Source organism: Mustelus asterias, chromosome 22 (genome assembly GCF_964213995.1).
Source record: "Mustelus asterias chromosome 22, sMusAst1.hap1.1, whole genome shotgun sequence".
In the NCBI taxonomy this organism is placed as follows: domain Eukaryota; kingdom Metazoa; phylum Chordata; class Chondrichthyes; order Carcharhiniformes; family Triakidae; genus Mustelus; species Mustelus asterias.
In genome coordinates this window covers 63,050,260-63,071,477 of record NC_135822.1, presented here as the reverse complement: position 1 = coordinate 63,071,477, position 21,218 = coordinate 63,050,260, and the positions used below count along the sequence as shown (strand labels likewise).

Below are 21,218 nucleotides of genomic sequence, written 5' to 3'. Positions count from 1 at the left end.
TTGTAGCAGTTTGCAGTCTGAGTCAGAAAGGTGTGAGTTCAAGTCCCACCCCAGAGACTTTAGTACAAAAGTTCCAGATGATACTCCAGTCCCATGTTCTACCATCTTTCAAATGAGACATTAAACCCAGCCCCGGTTTGATTTATTATTATATGTATTGGGATACAGTGAGAAGTACTGTTTCTTGCACACTATACAGACAAAACATTCTGTTCACACAGCACACAAGGGAGAAGGAAAGGAGAGGGTGCAAAATATAGTGTTACAGTCGTAGCTGGGGAGTAGAGAAAGAGCAGCTTAATATATGGTAGGTCCGTTCAAAAGTCTGACAGCAGCAGGGAAGAAGCTGTTCTTGAGTTGGTTGGTATGTGTTCTCAGACTTTTGTATCTTTTTCCAGATGGAAGAAGGTGGAAAAGAGAATGTCCGGGGTGCGTGGGGTCCTTGACTGTGCTGGCTGCTTTTTCCGAGGCAGTGAAAGTGTAGACAGAGTCAAAGGGTGTCTGTCTATTCTCAGGTGGTCATGGAAGATCCTTTGGTGTTATTTCAAAGAAGAGTCAGGGAGTTATCGCCAATGTCCTGGTTAACATTGTCTCTCAATCAACATCACAAAAATATAGATGATCTGGCCATCAGTGTCTGTGGGAGCTTGAAACACGAGACATTCAAGGTCAGGTTGCTCAGGTCACAGTGGGGATTTTCAATGTGTGATAATTGTACCAGTTGGAATTAATTTAACAAATATAGTATTACCACAGGTGCTGTGTGCTGATCATTATATGGATTGGTCTCAAGGAGTACTTAAACAAGAAAGGGATTTGTTCCATAAATATATATCTGGTGGATAGGCAGACAGAGAGGGTCTAATGTTTCAGCACACTCTCATCAGAGAAGGTCTATTGTGAACGGAAGGGCAGGAGAAGCAGCTGCTTGAGGAGCAAGTTAGAGATAGAAAATCAGTATTATCATTAATTAATCAATATGCTAAAAGGAAACAAAAACAGAGAATGTTGGATCAACTCAGCAGATCTGGCAGCATCTGTGGAGACAGAAACAGAGTTAACGTGTCCAGTCCATATGGCCCTTCGACAGAACTGAAGAGGGATAGACATGTGATCGATTATGCCCGCCACTATGCTTCCTGAAGTCAATGACTATCTCCTTTGTTTTGTTGACATGGAGGGAGAGATTATTGTCATCGCACAGTTCACCAGATTCTCTATCTCTTTCCTGTACTCTGTCTCATCGTTGTTTGCGATCTGACCCATACGGTCAAATGGAGTTGGAGGGGAATTTGTCCACACAGTCATAGGTGTATGATGTGATGTTCCTCCAGTTGGGCATCACTGAAGCATTGCAGGTGGTCGAGGACAGACATGTGGGAATGACAGCAAGATGCTGAGTTGAAATCACAAATGACTGGAAGATTGGGACCATGCTTGTGAACTATTCTGCAAAGCGGTCACCCAGTCTGCATTTAGTCTCCCTGATGTGAAGGACACTACATTTGGAGCAGAGAATGCAGTAGACCAGATTGAAGGAATTGCAAGAGAAACACTGCTTCACCTGAAAGTACTGTTTAGGCCCTTGGACAGTGAGGAGGGAGGAGGCAGAAGGGCACTTGTTGCACCTTCTGCAATTGCATGGGAAGTTGCCATCAAAAGGGGATAAGGGTGGGGGTGATGGAGGAGTGGATGGACCAAGATGTCATGGAAGGAATGGTCCCTGGAATGCTGATGGGGGGGAAGGGGCTATGAGGGGAAGACATGTCCAGTGGTGGCATCATGCTGAAAGAATTAGTCAGAAATTAGAACTCCAGTATGAACAGTTAAAAATAGTGCAGTTGTTGAATCTCAAAATAGTGTAGTAGCTGAATTGTACGTGAGGAATCAGGAGGTGATTTCATCGCTCTCAAAGATGGAATATTAACTTACCCTAGTTGTGCATATTGTTGTGAAAATCTAGTCTATAATTCAAATTCTTTGGAATATCTTTTTTAGTTTTGGGAAGTAAAGTTTAACTGTACATAAATGGGGACATTTGATTAAGAAACTGATAAGTTGCCCTCACAATGCCAGGGACCCGAGTTCAATTCCGGGCATGGGTCACTGTCTGTGCAGAGTCTGCACCTTCTCCCCATGTCTTAATGGGTTTCCTCCCGGTGCTCCGGTTTCCTCCCAAAAGTTTCTGTCCAAAAGACATGCTGGTTAGATGCGAAATTCTCCCTCAGTGTACCCAAACAGGCGTCAGAGTGTGGCGACCAGAGGATTTTCACAGTAACTTCATTGCAGCGTTAATGTAAGCCTACTTGAGACACGAATAAAATAAACTTTTAACATTTGGCAATCTTGCATTTGTCCTGAGGACTGCAAAGCAAAAATCTTCAGCAACATTTCTCTCTTTTCAGCAATTTTGAAGATCTATCCCACCATACAACAGATTGGCAGCTATAGTTTTAGGAAGATAGGACAGGAAAAGACAATTCATCCCTTCAAACTTGTTCTGCCATTTAATGATTGGCTGATCTGTGCCTTAAATCATATGCCTGTTTTTTCTCCTTATCACCTTTTTACCTTTAAATAACAAAAATCTATCAATTTGACATTTATAATTGATCTAGCGTTAAATGCCGTTTGCAGAAGCGAATTACAAATTTCTGTCATCCTTTTTGAGTGGTAACATTTCCTAATTTCACTCCTGATGTCCTGGCATTCTTTAACAATGGTCCCTTGACCAATAATTCCGAACCAGGGAAAGTAGCTTTTTACTATTTACTTCATCTGTTCCCCTTAATATCTTGAAAATTTCAATCAAATTATCCATTGACCTTCTAAATTCTGGGAATATAACCTTAGTTTGTATAATTTCCTGTCATAAAACCATAATTTTGAGGTAAATACTTACCTTCCATAGTATTGTTCATAATCTATCTTGTCATGCCATAATCAATTAACACTGACAGCACAACATCCTCTTCTGGATGTTGTGCTGGAGAGATGTAGGAATAACAGAGTTGTCGTGATGGGAGATTTTAATTTCCCAAACATAGATTGGAATATCCCTAGGGCTAGGGGTTTGGATGGAGAGGAGTTTGTTAGGTGTGTCCAGGAGAGTTTCCTGACACAGTATGTGGATAAGCCTACTAGAGGAGAGGCTGTACTTGATCTGGTGCTGGCTAATGAACCTGGACAGGTGGAGGATCTCTCAGTGGGTGAGCATCTTGGGGATAGCGATCATAATTCTATCTCCTTCACGATAGCATTGGAAAGAGATAGGATCAGGCAGGCTAGGAAAGTGTTTCTCTGGAGTAAAGGGAAATACAGTGTCATCAGGGAGGAAATTAGACGGGTAAATTGGAAGGAGGCATTCTTGGGGAAAAGTACCGAAGGAAAGTGGAGGATTTTCAAGGAATGTTTGTCTGGAGCTCTGCATGACAACGTTCCGATGAGACAGGGGGGTGTTGGTAGGGTACGGGAACCGTGGTGCACGAAGGTTGTGATGAACCTGGTGAATAAGAAAAGAGAGGCGTACAGAAGGTTCAGAGAGCTAGGAGGTGTTAAGGATTTAGAGGAGTATACGGGATGTAGGAAGGAGCTTAAGAAGGAAATTAGGAGAGCGAGAAGGGGTCATGAGAAGGCCTTGGCGGGTAAGATTAAGGAGAATCCCAAGGCTTTCTACAAATATGTCAAGAGTAAAAGGATGAGATGTGAAGGCATAGGACCCTTAAAAGGTGAAGGGGGAAAAGTTTGTGCGGAACCGTTAGAAATGGCGGAGCTGCTTAATGAATACTTTACCTCGGTATTCACGGTGGAAAGGGATCTGGGTGGTTGTACTGCTGGTTTGCGGTGGACAGAAAGGATCGAGCATGTGGACATAAAGAAAGAGGATGTGTTGGAACTATTGAATGGCATCAAGGTTGGTAAGTCGCCGGGACCGGATGGGATGTACCCCAGGTTACTGTGGGAGGCGAGGGAGGAGATTGCGGAGCCTTTGGCGATGATCTTTGCATCGTCGATGGAGACGGGAGAGGTTCCGGAGGATTGGAGGATTGCAGATGTGGTCCCTATATTCAAGAAAGGGAACAGGGACAGCCCGGGAAATTACCGACCGGTGAGTCTAACCTCAGTGGTTGGTAAGTTGATGGAGAGGATCCTGAGAGACAGGATTTATGATCATCTAGAGAAGTTTAGTATGATCAAAAGTAGTCAGCACGGCTTTGTCAAGGGCAGGTCGTGCCTTACGAGCCTGGTTGAGTTCTTTGAAAATGTGACCAAACACATTGACGAAGGAAGAGCGGTGGATGTGGTCTATATGGACTTCAGCAAGGCGTTCGATAAGGTCCCCCATGCAAGACTTCTTGAGAAAGTGAGAGGGCATGGGATCCAAGGGGCTGTTGCCTTGTGGATCCAGAACTGGCTTGCCTGCAGAAGGCAGAGAGTGGCTGTGGAGGGGTCTTTCTCTGCATGGAGGTCAGTGACCAGTGGAGTGCCCCAGGGATCTGTTCTGGGACCCTTGCTGTTTGTCATTTTCATAAATGACCTGGATGAGGAAGTGGAGGGATGGGTTGGTAAGTTTGCTGACGACACCAAGGTAGGTGGTGTTGTGGATAGTTTGGAGGGATGTCAGAAGTTGCAGCGAGACATAGATAGAATGCAAGACTGGGCGGAGAAGTGGCAGATGGACTTCAACCCGGATAAGTGTGTGGTGATCCATTTTGGCAGATCCAATGGGATGAAGCAGCAGTATAATATGAAGGGTACCATTCTTAGCAGTGTAGAGGATCAGAAGGACCTTGGGGTCCGGGTCCATAGGACTCTTAAATCGGCCTCGCAAGTGGAGGATGCGGTCAAGAAGGCGTACGGCGTACTGGCCTTCATTAATCGAGGGATTGAGTTTAGGAGTCGGGAGATAATGCTGCAGCTTTATAGGACCCTGGTTAGACCCCACTTGGAGTACTGCGCGCAGTTCTGGTCACCTCATTACAGGAAAGATGTTGAAGCCATTGAAAGGGTGCAGAGGAGATTTACAAGGATGTTGCCTGGATTGGGGGGCATGCCTTATGAGGATAGGTTGAGGGAGCTTGGTCTCTTCTCCCTGGAGAGACGAAGGATGAGAGGTGACCTGATAGAGGTTTACAAGATGTTGAGAGGTCTGGATAGGGTAGACTCCCAGAGGCTATTTCCAAGGGCTGAAATGGTTGCTACGAGAGGACACAGGTTTAAGGTGCTGGGGGGTAGGTACAGAGGAGATGTCAGGGGTAAGTTTTTCACTCAGAGGGTGGTGGGTGAGTGGAATCGGCTGACGTCGGTGGTGGTGGAGGCAAACTCGTTGGGGTCTTTTAAGAGACTTCTGGATGAGTACATGGGATTTAATGGGATTGAGGGCTATAGATAGGCCTAGAGGTGGGGATGTGATCGGCGCAACTTGTGGGCCGAAGGGCCTGTTTGTGCTGTGGCTTTCTATGTTCTATGTTCTATGTTCTAACACCTTTCCAATATTGAGCAGCTGGTTAGGGCCGCACAAGCATGACTCCATTCTTACTGATCAAGTCGTAGACAGACAATCAACTGCAATGGCTTCACTTCCTGCTCCCGCACCATTACCTCTGGCGTCCTTCAAGGATTTCTCATCTACAGTGCAGCAGGTCACAACACTGAAAATACACTGTCAGCACATTAACGACACCCAGCTTTACCACATAACCATTTCACTTGACCCCTCCAGTGTCTCTAAATTGTCATTCTGCATGTCCAACATCCAGGATTGGATGTGCAGAAATTTCCTCCAACTAAGTATTGGGAAGACCAAAGCCATTGTCTTCAGGCCCCGCTGTAAACTCAATTTCCATATCCATTGATTCCATCGATCTCCCTGGCAAGTATCTGAGGCTGAATCATGCTATTTACAACCATGTTTGACCCCAAGGCAAACTTCTAACAATATGTGCATGGCATCACCTAACCTTCCATTTCACCTCTGTAACATCACCCACCTCCATCCCGGCCTAAGCTCCGCTGCTGCTGAAATCCTCACTCCTGAGTTCCATCCTGCGAAAACCACAGCCACCCGTATCCAAACCCACACCAAGTCGCAGTCACCCACCATCCCAGTGCTCACAGACTCACATTGGCTGGCAGTTGAGGAACACCTCGATTTAAAGTGTTCATCTTTCCTTTCAAATCTTTCCCTGGCCTTGCTCCCCTCGACCTCTGCAATCTCTCCTCCAGCCTTACAATGTTCCTCAAATTTGAGTTTCTTGATTAACCCAGCTTTTAATTGCATCACCATTATCTGCTTAGGCCCCTAACTCTGGAATTCCCTCCCTAAATCTCTCCACTTCAGTGGCAGCACAGTGGTTAGCACTGCCGCCTCACAGCGCCAGGGACCTGGGTTTGATTCCCGGCTTGGGTCACTGTCTGTGCGGATTCTGCTCGTTCTCCCCGTGTCTGCGTGGGTTTCCTCCGGGCGCTCCGGTTTCCTCCCGCAGTCCGAAAGACATGCTGGTTCGGTGCATTGGCCATGCTAAATTCTCCCTCAGTGTACCCAAACAGGCGCTGGAGTGTGGCGACTAGGGGATTTTCACAGTAACTTCATTGCAGTGTTAATGTTAGCCTACTTGTGACATTAATAAATAATCTTCAAACCTCTTTCCTACTTTGATGCCTGGAAAAATCCCTCTAAAACCACAAGTCAACTGACATGCCAAGTATAAAAGTGAACTGCTGGTGTGAGTAGTCACCATGTTTATCGTTTGTACTCTATGTGGTAGTACTTTAAACTCCTTTGCAAGTTCACAGCACAGCCCGTAGTGGTTGCTCGATCCCAATTGCACAAATCGTAAGGTACCAAGAGGTAAATCACCCATTTGTGCGGTGAAAAATTAAGGCTGACTAGCAAATGCGAGTGTAGAGTTGTGGCTGAAAAGGGAGTCGACTTATATTCCAAGTGGATGTAATAACATGATTTTTGGGGTCAAAAAATGGCGTCGTCTTATATGCTGGGTCCAGTTGTATGCTGTGATCTACGGTCCCTATTTGACCAACCCTTTGGTCATCTACTCTGATATCTCCTTGTGCTCCACAGTGTCAAAATTTGCTCGCTAACACTCCTGTGAAGTGTTTTTGAGAGACATTAAAGTGAAATATAAATTTATAATATATATGTACAAATTGTTGTTGCTGTCTTCTTTAACTAGTTGTAGGGAGATTTGGCTTCATAAAGGTATGGTGTAGATTGTGTTTCTCTCCAGGGAGAAGGACAGGGAAACTAATCTGTATTTTCTTTCTCTTTATTTTTACTATTTAGTGACGTTGTGTAAATTTGAACTTGGTCAAACACTGTTTCATAGAATCATAGAATCCCTACAGTGCAGAAGGAGGCCATTCGGCCCATCGAGTCTGCACCGACCACAATCCCACCTAGGCCCTATCCCCACATATTTTACCCGCTAATCCCTCTAACCTACGCATCTCAGGAGTCTAAGGGGCAATTTTTAACCTGGCCAATCAACCTAACCCGCACATCTTTGGACTGTGGGAGGAAACCGGAGCACCTGGAGGAAACCCACGCAGACACGAGGAGAATGTGCAAACTCCACACAGACAGTGACCCGAGCCGGGAATCGAACCCAGGACCCTGGAGCTGTGAAGCAGCAGTGCTAACCACTGTGCTACCGTGCCGCCCTGTTTCTTGTAAGTTGTGTGCATACACCTTCAAGGTACTGCACAGACCACTCACAAGCTGTCCCCCTTACTTACGCAGCCATTGCACATTGAAATAAAAAAAGGGCCACATGCAACAAAGAACATTTGGAAGGTTCACTGGTTGCAAGGCATATTTCGATGTCCAAATGTAACTGATGGACGCTGCACTCAAGTGTTTATACTTTAAAAAGCGCAGCTACTTCACACTCTATTTTAGAAATTAATTAACCCCAATGCTGTAAATTGTGAATATCTGCATGCAAAATTTTCAGATCAATATCTGACAAATAGTTCCACAGTTTCCTTTGACTGTATAAATTAGAAAAAGATACTCACTGTGATTTTTGTGTACACAGCTGTTTGTCGAAGATCCTTTGTTACAAGCCCGCACAGGAAGTTTCCTGTATGAAGTGGCATACTCCAATGCCCAGTATTTTAACTGGATCATCAGATCAGTTACTCGCTTGCTATCATTGGTAGCTTGCTGAATGTACGACTATTGTTCTTGTGGACGGGTTTAATCTGAATTGGGAGTTTGCCTAAGCCATTATACCAGAGAGCTGAGTAAAGAAAAACACATCTTCTGTCACTGCAAAAAACATAATCCCTAGGATAACGCTGTTGAAAATTGAAAGATGGATACCCTGTTACTGAACTCACGATATTTTTTGAACGCCCACCCTCTTTTTGTCAGCTGTGGCTTCGCTGGTAGCATTCGAGCCTCTGAGTCAAAATTAAAAGCCCACTCTGGGTTTTGAGGCCAACACTTCAGTACGGGTACTGAGGGAGTGCTGCTTTGCTGGAGATGCTGCTTGGGGATGAGGCCTTGTATTCTCGTTCAGGCCCATGTGTAATATCTCATGCCACTATTTTGAAGATAATCAGGGATCATATCCCCTGTGTCCCGGACAATATTTATCCCTCATTTAACATCACAAAAAAAAAATGCTCTCGTCATTATCACATTGCTATTTTTGTTGTACTTGTTCATGGGATGTGGGTGTCGCTGGCTGGACAAGCATTTATTTCCCATCCTTGAGGGCATTTGAGAGTCAACCACATTGCTGTGGCTCTGGAATCACATGTAGGCCAAATCGGGTAAGGACAACAGATTTCCTTCCCTTAAGGACATTAGTGAACCTAATAGGTTTTTACAACAATTGACAATGCTTTCATAGTCATCATTAGACTTTTTTAAAAATTCCAGATCTGTATTGAATTCAAATTTCACCATCTACCATGGGTTGGACCCAGGTCCCCAGAGCATTACCCTGGGTCTGTGGATTACTAGTCCAGCGACAATACCACTACACCACCGCCTCCCCTTGCAATGTGCAAATTAGCTGCTGCATTTTCCACATTACAAATGACTACATTTTGAAAGTACTTAAATGTATGTAAAGCACTTTGCGACATCTTAATGCTGTGAAAGGCGCTTCAGAAATATGGGTCTTCCTTTATTTTCTTTTTAATCTTCTGCACAAAGCACAGCTCTGTAACTAAGAGGATTTTAAAGCTCCTCCCACCCAGCAGGATCACCAGCGACCACCAGCCCAGACTTTAGCAAGTGCTGCCGCATCCGAGTAACTCGGCAGAGTTCAGGAGTTTAGGCGGGGTGCTGCAGTTAGATTATTAATGTAAAGTTATCATCCTATCTGAGTCACAATAAGTCACTACGTTAGTTTACCTATTCATGCTGAAAAGTAAGACACCGATAAGCATGGGTTTTTGATTTCACCTTTCATAGAATCATGCAATCCCTACAGTGCAGAAGGAGGCCATTTGGCCCATCAAGCCTGCACCAACATCAATCCCACCCAGGCTCCAGCCCCACGTATTTACCCTGCCAATCCCCCTGACACTAAGGGGCAATGTAACATGACCAATCCACTTAACCTGCGCATCTTTGGACTTTGGGAGGAAACTGGAGCACCCGAAGGAAACCCATGCAGACATGGGGAGGACGTGCAAACTCCACACAGACAATCACACGAGGCCAGAATTGAACCTGGGTCCCTGGCGCTGTGAGGCAGCAGTGCTAACCACCGTGCTGCCCTTTTAGGATTGGACTTGGAAATGAAACCACAAATCATATTGGAAATGTTAACCCAGTCACAACCAGAACAAAGGGGGGACCTCAAATAATTCCATTTTTGATGCCACACAACCCGTGCTTTGTGACCCAGTCTACAACAACAAAAAAATCCTTCATTTAAAACAACTGAAGAATATACACCAATGGATTTGATCTGATGACCTCTGTCAAAGCCTGATGCAAACATGTGCCCTTGTTAGATACTTATCATGGCCAGGACTTTACAGTCCCATCATGGTGTATGTTCCCCCACTCCCCCCATCCCCCCAGCAGATACAGTGGGCCGTTTAAATTTCCCTTTACTTTGGGAGACTATAAGGTCCTGCAAGGTGGGAGGAGGGTGTAAAATCCTAGCCCATGTGTCAAGGTGTTTCACTGGAGAACCAGGGTAACTTATTTATTGGCTTGGGTCGATAATAACTAGTTTCAGCAAAGTGTGGGTTGGTCTCAGTAAGTTCTCGGATATAATGCTTCTACTTCTAAGTCATGAAAATAGTTAAGTCAGTATAAATGTTTACGATTGTGGATATTAGAACTTAGATTTATAGAATCCTAACAGGATTACAGCGCAGAATGAGGTTATATCCTGGGCCTGTCCATGCTAGCTCATGGCAAGAACTGCTGAGATAGTCCACTCTCACTACCTTTCCCCAGAGCCCAGCAATTTTATTCTCTTCAGCATCTTAGCGAATTGCCTTTTGAAAGCCACGATTGAATCTGCCTCCATCACACACTCTGGCAGTGCATTCCAGATCCTAACCACTGACTGCATCAAAAGGCTTTCCCTCTACCGGTCCTTCCTTTGCAAATCACCTGACATTGGTACCCTCTGACCCTCTCAACACTTCTGCCAGAGGCAGAAAAGTTTCTCTCAATCTGTTCTGCCCAGATTCCTCATGAGTTTGAACATCCACACTGAATTTCCCCTTAACCTTCTCGTCCGTCGGAGAACAACCCCAGCTTCTTCAATCGATCCTCGGAAGTGAAGACCCTTATCCCTAGATAATAACATAAGAACATAAGAAATAGGAGTAGGAGTAGGCCATCTAGCCCCTCAAGCCTGCTCCGCCATTCAATACGATCATGGCTGATCTGATAGTGGGTTCAGTTCCACTTACCTGCCCGCTCCCCATAACCCTTAATTCCCTTAATGGTTAAAAATCTATCTATCTGTGACTTAAACACATTTAACGAGGTAGCCTCTACTGCTTCATTGGGCAGAGAATTCCAAAGACTCACTACCCTCTGGGAGAAGAAGTTCCTCCTCAACTCTGTTCTAAATTGACTCCCCCGTATTTTGAGGCGATGCCCCCCTAGTTCTTGTTTCCATTGTAAGTGGAAATAACCTCACTGCTTCTACCCTGTCTAGCCCCTTCATTATCTTATATGTCTCTATAAGATCTCCCCTCAACCTTCTAAACTCCAATGAGTACAGGCCCAGTCTACTCAATCTCTCCTCATAAGTGAACCCCTTCATCTCCGGAATCAACCTGGTGAACCTTCTCTGTACCCCCGCCCAAGCTAATATATCCTTTCTTAAATAAGTGGACCAAAATTGTACACAGTACTCAAGGTGCGGCCTCACCAGTACCCTGTACAGTTGCAGCATGACCTCCCTGCTTTTATACTCCATCCCTCTCGCGATAAAGGCCAACATTCCATTTGCCTTCTTGATTACCTGCTGCACCTGCAAACTGAGTTTTTATGATTCATGCACAAGGACCCCAGGTCCCTCTGCACAGTAGCATGTTGTAATTTTTCACCGTTTAAATAATAGTCCATTTTACTATTATTCCTTCCAAAGTGGATAACCTCACACTTACCAACGTTATACTCCATCTGCCAGATCCTTGCCCACTCACTTAGCCTATCCAAATCTCTCTGCAGACTCTCTGTGTCCTCCACGCAATTTGCTTTCCCACTCATCTTTGTGTCATCCGCAAACTTTGTTACCCTACATTCGGTCCCCTCTTCCAGATCGTCGATGTATATGGTAAATAGTTGAGGCCCCAGCACCGATCCCTGCGGCACGCCACTAGTCACTGATTGCCAACCGGAAAAGCACCCATTTATTCCGACTTTCTGCTTTCTGTTAGATAGCCAATCCTCAATCCACGCTAACACTTTACCCCCAACTCCGTGTACCTTTATCTTATGCAGCAACCTTTTGTGAGGCACCTTATCGAATGCCTTCTGGAAATCTAAATACACCACATCCACCGGTTCCCCTCTGTCAACCGCACTCGTTATATCCTCAAAAAATGCCAGTAAATTAGTCAAACATGACTTTCCCTTCATGAATCCATGCTGCGTCTGCTTGATTGAACCATTCTTTTTCAGGTGTCCTGCTATTTCTTCCTTAATGATAGATTCCAGCATTTTCCCAACTACAGATGTTAAGCTAACCGGCCTGTAGTTACCTGCCTTTTGTCTACCAGTCCAGTCTTGTGAATGTTTACCACACCCTCTCTAAAGCCTGACATGCTTTCTGAAGTCCAGTTCTCAGAATTGGACTCAATACTCCAAGTGAGGCTAAATCAAAGCCCAAAGGTTCATCGTTTCTTCATTGTGTTTATAATCTCTGCCTCTATTCATAAAGCTCAGAATCCCATTTGCTTTTTAACCATGTTCTGAATCTGTCACCTTCAATGACTTGTGCACATAAACCCCCAGGTCTTTCTATTCCCTTCAGAATTGTTTCTTTCAGAATATGTTGCCTCTGCTCGGCCTTCTTACTGAAATTAATCTCTTGACGTTTCTTTGTATTAAATTTCATCACCCATTCCACCAGCCTGCCCATGTTTCCTTTAAATCTCTTGTTGAATCTCCCCTCATGATTCACAACACTTACAAATTTATTGTTATCCTCTGCAAATGTTGAAATTGTGCCCTGTTCACCCAAGTCTAGGTCATTAATATATATTAAGAAAAGCAGTGGCCCTTGAGGAACCCCGCCTTCCTCCAGTCCAGAATTCAACTGTTCATCACCACTCTATTTCCTGTTACTCAGTCAACTTTGTATCCATGTTGCCTCATGACCCTCTGCTTTCTCATCAGAAATCTCAACTGATTGGTTAAACATACCTTTAGCAAATCCATGCTGCCTTTTCTTCATTAATCCACAATTATCCAAGTGATTTTGTCCTGGATTATCGTTTCTCAAAGCTATTTTCATATTGATGTTAAACTGAATGGCCTGTAGTTTTTGGGTCTATCCTTGCACCCTTTTTTTCCAATCAGGGTGTCAATTCTCCAGTCCTCTGGTATAATTCCTGTATCTAAGAAGGATTGGAAGTTTATGGGCAGCACTTCCACAATTTCCATACTCCCCTCAGTACCTTTGGATACATTTGATCGAGTCCTGGTGATTTATCAACTTTAAGTACAGCCAGCCTTTCCAGTGTCTGCTTTTTATCAATTGTTAGCCTATCCAGCATTTTCTCTTTTATTGTGACTTCAGTGGTATCTTCTTCCTTGAGAAAGACAAAGACAAAGAACTCATTTAGTACCGCAACCTTGTCCTTATCTCCAAGCATTTGTCCCCTTCTTTGGTCTCAAAATTGGCCCTACTACTCTGCTTACTATTCTTGCCATGGATATGTCTATGGATGAGTTTTGGATTGCCTTTTATGTTAGCAGCCAATCTCCTTTCAGACTCCCTCCTTGGCTCTTATTTTCCATTTTACTTCCCCTTTCTCCAAACTTTCTATATTCAGCCTGGTCTCATTTGTATTCTCAACCTGACATCTGTCATATGCCTCCCGTTTCCATTTCATCTTACCTTCAATCTCTTTCATCATCTGGGGAACTCTGGCTTTGGTTGCCCTACCTTTCCCCTGGGAATGTACCTTGACTGTACCTGAACCATCTTCTTTCCAAAGATAATCCATTGTTCCCTTTACCGTTTTGCTTGCTGATCTTTCATTCCAGTTTGCTCGAGACAGATTCATTCTGATCACACTGAAATTGACCCTTCTCCAATTAAGTATTTTCACTCTAAATTGCTCCTAGTCTGCTTCCATACGATACTATGATCACTGTTTCCTAAATATTCCCCGACTAACAGCTGACCCATCTCATTCCCCTGAATCAGTAATGTATTAATCGAGAGCTGTGCCTCCCTGAGGTGTGTGTCTCTGCACTGGTGGAGTGTGTAAGTGAATGCTGTAATGGATATTCATGAGCCGCCTCATCCTGGATGTGGTCTGGGGACTGTGAGTGCTGCTCAGCTGCCGAGAGGACCTCAATCTACTTGTGCCTAGAAATGAGTTTGATGAGCATAAGCTATATAAATCTACATATGACTCATTGTGGTTGTCAGGATTTGATGCAGCGATGGAACCGTGATCTGTACTAGGCTGTTGGGAGAGGCCAATCTCTCCTTCCCCACAGGAGCAATCCCTGTAGCCCCCCCAGCCAGGTCGACTCAGTCTCCTCAAATTCAGTGAGGACAAAGATCTCAGCCGTCCCTCCCCCAGTCTGGATTCACTCTTACTTGTCGTATACCAGCTGAACCTGCATAAAGAGGAAAGGCATGTGAACAGAGGGGATGGAGCAGAAGTGAGATGCATGTCCCCTGAGTGTGCTGAATCCTCCCCCAGAGGATGGGATGTAAAGAACATGATAGATGGGATGTTGGTGATGAGAAAGTGTCTGTGTGAGAGAATAAGCATTGATATATGCCCCTCCACTGTGTGAGATCCATGAAGAAAGTAGCTGTTTGAGGGAGTTGCTAGATGACTTGCCCTGATGGAACAGATGAGATCATTCATCCTCCTCCTGCACTGGATGGTGCTTTGGGTGCAATTGCCAGCTGCGGTGACCTCCTGGGCAATGGCCTCCGAGGTCAGAGAGGTGAAGATGGAATGCCTCCCCGATCCATTCCTGAGGCAGGGGGTATGCTTAGGCAGCTGGACTCCTTGGATCAAAGGCCTGGTGGCTAAAGCAGGCTGATGCATCCTTCTTTGTGCCTTGCAGACATGTTTGACAGTTTTATGCAGACAGGCAGGCTGCAGAGATGTGTGTGTTGTATTAATATTTAAATATGGTGCCTGGACCTTCAAACTCTGCTAGCTGATGGAGAGTGACAAATCAGCTCCCCACCTACGAGGTGATCAGGCTGATACCCACCGAGGCATATAATGAGCTTCTCAGCATGGAATTGGGCACGAGCTTCTGCCATTCCGCCCAGCAGGAAGGGTGCCACTGGACCTTGCCTTTAGTGTCCAGTCCTACCCGTTTTGTGAACCAGGACTCCATTATCATCGCAACATCATATTTCCACAAAGCTATCTGTGCCTGCGGTTCATCAACCGTATTTGACATTCTTCATTCATTTTTCACCTAATTTAGACTTTACTGCATTCCTGTTTTTAAAATTATTTTACGAGATGTGCACATTTATGCCAGGGCCAGCACTTGTTGCCCATTTTGAAGTGCCCTTGAGAAGGTGGTGGTGAGCCACCTTCTTGAACGGTTGCAGTTCACTTGTCTCCACCTTATACCTGACTCTGTCTTGTTCTAGTGGTATCCGTCTTCTGAAATCTTCATGTACCTTTTTTTCTCCTTTCTAATGCTACATCTTTGTGCCCATCCGTCTTTCTCGTATGTTTAATTTTCTACAATAAAACAGCAGGAAGGCATTGCTAAAATAAATAAAAGCGTTCCACATTCAATTGCTCCTCATCCCTCCTGTGTTATTTGATCTGAGGAAGACATCAACAGTTCGGATGTTATAATTGTATTGGGAAGAGGCACAGGTGAAACCAGGCAGTCTTCGCACATCTAATAATTGCTTTCCTGTAACCTCTGCTGGAAATTCACCTTTAAAGTGTTGAATGAGGAAAGAATCAAGTTGAACCTGATTCTTCCTTCATCAACTACCTAGTTAGGTGACAAGCCACAGGTGATCACGGAACTGTACCCTAAGATGAAATACTGGTGGGGGTGGGTGGGGTGAAAATTGAAGAGGAAAGTCGAGGCTAAGAATGAAAAAAAATGATTAAAGAGCTAATGCATTGATGGTTATCAGACAAGGGGAGGAATGGGTTAATGATCTGCCATGGTTGAATAGATGCTGCTGCTTACTGTCTAGACGTACAAATGAAGAACAGTCACTTTAGAAATGCATGTCATTGAAACCTTCAGAGTGGAGTACAGAAGAAAAAAATTCATAATCTGAACAAAAAAATTGTTTTTTTCTTTTGTAAGAATCAAATAATCTGAAGTAATACTGAAAAAAATGAATTCACTCCAGCTGTGAGCAATTCTTTTTAATATGAAATCTCATTGGCATTTCTCTCATATATGGAAAGCTGTAATGCACAGATTTCTATTAAATCCATTTGAAGCCCACAGGGCAACATAAATGTAACTCAGTAATGAGAACACACACACAAATCCACAGAGGCTGACATTATCTGGAATACATAAAAACAAGACAATTAAATAACAGTTAATTAACATTTTAAAAGATACACATAATGCAGCACCTAGAATAGACAAAGCAAGAAAAAGAGATGAGAGCGGGAAGTAATTAAATTATATAAAGCCCCATTATATCCTTGTTCCAAAGAACATGTTGTGTAGCAAGCACAAGAAACACAAGATTGGACTTTACTCAGTTCCAAGTCCTGCTTTATTATTGGATAAATTTGGAAAAGCCTCAGGCTTGATCGGTAATGCAGTTTTGGAGCCTACAAAGAGAGGGAGAGAGATGGGAGGAGGGAAACAGCAAGATACAGGGAAACAAAGCGAAAATGTTGAAAATGATGGGCAGGTGAGGCAGCATCTGTGGAGGGAGAAATAGCACTTCAGTTCAATGATCTTTTCACTGGATCTGGGTTGTCCTCATCCAGTGAAACCAGGAGAGATAAATTAACTTCCAGCCCTTGGGGCAGATATAGTGAAGAACTGGGACTCTGGCAATGGGTTGCAATAGGTCACATCGTAGATAAATAGTGGTAGAAATTTGTTAATTGACTTCAATGTGAATTGTGAAAATATTTATTGTAATATTAGGGATGATGCAATATCCCAGGCTTTATTGTGGATGTTATAATTGTGTAAACCACTGAGCATGGGTGGTGTGGTTGTATTTCATATTAATTTGAGTTTCATTAAGGATAGGGGAGACTATTGGGAATTCTGCATGTTACCACAACAACTTAATCCTGTCACTCAATTAGGGGAGAAATCACAAGTGCAACTTTTTGTTTTGACCAAAATACGAGGGAAAATTTGCCAGCCTCGAGGATGATGAACGGCTGGGGAGTCAGGGTATTGAGAGTTTGCCCAAATTGATGCGGGCTACTCCACCACCCAAACATGTCCTTGACCCCCTCCCTCCCAGCAGGAAGGTCCCCCAGCGGCTGAGGGGGGGAGGGGAAAGGCCTGATTGGTTCCCAGGCGGCTGTCAATCTTCAATCCGGCCTGGCCATTGGCGGAGGGAGGCATCAATCATCGGGAGGAGGCGGTCTCGCGGTCAAAAGGCGGTGCGTCGCGGCTGGTAGGGGTAGTCCTCGCGACATATTGACGGTTGATTTCCCCCCCTCCCCCACCTCAGACCCGTGCCGTCTCGACCCGGCGGTTGGAGAGGGCGCGCGCCGCAGAGTGGCCGCGAGGGGCGCTTTGAATTGGAGCCGCCTCCTCCCTTCCTATTTTGGGGACGGGGGGACAGGGGAGTGGAGTGCACCAAGCTTGTGGTTCCCATAGAAACCGGCTTGTGCAGCGGGATAACCCTTCCCCCCTGTCCACCCTGATTGAAGCAGCAAACCCCAGCGAGGGGCTGGCGTTCCACCATTCACTCCAGTGTCATTCTCGTGTCAGTTTTGGAGTTCCCTGCCTCTGATTTTGTGAAATGTTTGCTGCAGTAATGTGATTGTCTGGAGCATCTCAAGACTGTCCGGCCAGATATAGAATCCCCTCCAGTGCAGGAGGAGGCCATTCAGCCCATCGAGCCTGCGCCGGCAACAATCCCACTCAGGCCCTATCCCCGTAACCCCGTCAGTCCTCCTGACACTAATGGGCAATTTAGTAAGATGTGGAGATGCCAGCGTTGGACTGGGGTCAACACAGTAAGAAGTCTCACAACACCAGGTTAAAGTCCAACAGGTTTATTTGGTCGCAAACGCCACTCGCTTTCGGAGCGTGATTGTTGTGGGAGATCTCCCACTCCACCTGACGAAGGAGCAGCACGCTCCGAAAGCTAGTGGCGTTTGCTACCAATTTAGTATGGCCAGTCCACTTAACCTGCACATCTTTGGACTGTGGGAGGAAACACACACAGACACGGTGGGGAGAATGTACAAACTCCACACAGTCACCCCCAAGGTTGGAATCGAACCTGGGTCCCTAGCACTGTGAGGCTAACCAGGCCCCCGCCCCTCCCCCCCCCCCGCCCCCAATATAGAGCCAGCAGCTTTAGTGCACCCTCAACTTGCCTCTTCAGCCATTACCAAGCACTCTTGCACTCTGCTGCCAAGTGCAAAGATTCCAAATCTTTGTCTCCAAGCACCGTTGTGATCATGTCAGCACTGTCATCAGATGCATTTTTGGATTGAGCAGAATGGGTCTGGACTCACTGGAGTTCACAAGAATGAGCAGTGATCTCACTGAAGCATGTAGTCCTCTCCTGATAGATCTGACAGACTGGATACTGACAGGCCTTTTTCCCCCTTCAAAAGACTGTAAGATTTGGGGTGGGGGGGGGGGGGGGCGGAGGGGGCGTGGCATAGTTTGAGAGTAAGAGGACAACCAGTTCGTAATGAGTTGAAGAGAAATCTCTGCACCCTGAGGGTCAGGAATTGTTGGAGATCACAAATCCAGAGCACTCAACTCTCAGTTATTGTCAAAGTTGAGATATGTTGGTCCTTAAAGGAATTAAGCCATGTGAGGATTGAATGGAGAATTGGGGTTAATAAGAACATAATAATAAGAAATAGGAGCAGGAGTAGGCCATCTCGCCCCTCAAGCCTGCTCCGCCATTCAATAAGATCATGGCTGATCTTTGGGTTGGGTTTGAGGATTAGCCCTGATCTTACAGATAATTGATTTTTATTTGATTTATTTGTTTGATTTGATTTATTACTGTCACATGTATTGGTATACAGTGAAAAGTATTGTTTCTTGCTCGCTATACAGACAAAGCACACTGTTCCTAGAGAAGGAAAGGAGAGTGTGCAGAATGTCGTGTTACAGTCATAGCTGGGGTGTAGAGAAAGATCAACTCAATGCGAGGTAAGTCCATTCAAAAGTCTGATGGCAGCAGGGAAGAAGCTGTTCTTGAGTCAGTTGGTACATGACCTCAGACTTTTGTATCTTTTTCCTGATGGAAGGTAGTGGAAGAGAGAATGTCCAGGGTTCGTGGGGTCCTTAATGATGCTGGCTGTGTTACCGAGGTAGCGGGAAGTGTAGACAGTCAATGGATGGGAGGCTGGTTTGCATGATGGATTGAGTAGGCTTGAGGGGTCGTAGGGCCTAAATTTGTTTCCGTTACTAATGTTCGCATTTTGTTATGGACACGACAGATTTTATTTCAACTTTCCTGTGCTGAAAAAATACTTATAAAGTTGGCTTATTTTCTCAAATGCCTCCCCTCACCAAAACAAAAGGTAATTGCCCATGAGACAGCAGTGCTTCTGGAACCCAGTTTAAGCCCTGTGTGATATTGTATCGGAAACATCAAACTTCACAAAGGAAGTGGAGATCAGGGAGGCCACACAGCTCATCATTTTTTCTTGTTCTAATCATCGAATCACACTACTCTGGCAGAGGCCAGTGGAATCATCCTGCTTTCCTGCAGGCTGTTTTGCAAGAGCTATCCAATTAGTGCCACTCCTCTACTCCCTCTGTAACCCTCCATTTTCTCGCTTGTGCTGAAACATTGTTCCAGACTTGTCTTATGAGTCAAAACTTATTCATAGTACCTTCTAAATATACTCGAGTCAATCGTAAGGAGCTGATGTGCTTAATTTCTCATCAATAATTGTTCCATTGGCTGAGATTTTAATTTTCCAAACAGCCCATGTTTGGGAAGACAATTTTTTTGTTTCACAATTCATGTAAATATTTCTTTGTAAGCGCACATTGCTGAAACTCAAAATTAACCATGCTTGTTGCTTTCCTGTAAATCATATTTGTATTAAATAGATGTGGAAGTATTTTGGACATTGTTGATTGGCATAATTTCAATAATGGTTTGTTTATCAAACAACGGTCATTAAAATGTCTTGTGCAGTAAATGTCAGTTGCAATGCACAATCTGGAAATTGTTATTTGAATGCATTTTAATTCCAACACCTTTGTTTAAAACCGTCAGTCAGTATATTTTTAGAACCTGTGAGGGAAATCAAATTTTGGGCAAGGAATTGTTTGTGAAATGAATCATACCCTTGAAGTTGGACACACATTTTGAATCCAAGTCCTGCCAGTAGGGTGGTTCTCCAACTGGATGATTTTGGAGCTGATTGACGGTTTCACCTTTCCTTTTTGAGTTCTCTGACCCACGGTGCCGCAACCTCCACATGGATAGGGCAAGAAGAGTTAGGTGTGAATGATGTTGAAATAAGGACTGTTGTTTTATCCTTTGTTTCAAAGGAAAAAAAAAGCCTCAATTTTTTTTTTCTCGTTGCATCGTCACCCATTTTGATGATATGCATCGCATGACTAAGTTGCTGTAACCTTAAAGTGTCTGTTTTGACTCAGTTTTAGCTCTGTATTTGTTCATTTGTTCTGTGTTGCAATCATGCTAATAAGCAATGTTTTCCCTTGCAGATAATTTGCTTTAGAACGCAAGATTCAAGTTCTGTAAAATCTGTTTTGTTGGATGTGATTACCCTGCATAACCTAAGTTTGAGTCATCCTCTGTGAGAATTCTGAGGGGAGACAGAATTGAATCCAGCACAAGTCTTGCATTCCATTTTCAACCATATCATTATGGCCCAATAAATGCACAAGGTAAGTACATACATTCTGAATCATCGACATGTGTTGTGATATCAGGTCTTAGTCTGAACAGTAATTGGAATGCTCCTGTTGCTCTTGACCCTGGACAAGAGACAGAAAAAAAAGTCAAGTTCCTGGTACTGGTCGCGAATGACCCCTGCTGGAAATGTACAAAATAGGTATTGACTTCACGGTCAAAATTCACTGTTGATGCTCACATTACGTGAGGAAGCATCAGGTGATCCAAGAACAGAGTGCTTCATAAACCTAATGCGCAATCAGGAATTTGGTGCAGAGGGATAAAGTGGTATTGCATTTTATTACCTTCCGCAGTGAAGGTGGACGCATGTAGTGCTTTTGCCCTTGTTTGTTAGTCTGTTTGTCTCATCAAATCTCAAAAACTAACAATGGATTGCAATTAAATTTGACACACAGATATGGTCTGTGTGGGTTTCCTCCGGGTGCTCTGGTTTCCTCC

The 21,218-nt window shown here is 44.5% G+C and overlaps 1 protein-coding gene across 1 annotated transcript in view; it reads left to right on the top strand.

Moving 5' to 3' along the window:
• Window positions 1-14,951: 14,951 nt before the first annotated feature.
• The window catches only part of letm2 (leucine zipper-EF-hand containing transmembrane protein 2), a 29,153-nt gene continuing 22,886 nt past the window's right edge, over window positions 14,952-21,218 (top strand). Inside the window, exons 1-2 of the mRNA XM_078238496.1 lie at window positions 14,952-15,110; window positions 20,647-20,752. Of these exons, the coding sequence (XP_078094622.1) occupies window positions 14,952-15,110; window positions 20,647-20,752 (265 nt within the window). The remainder of the gene's footprint in view (window positions 15,111-20,646; window positions 20,753-21,218) is intronic.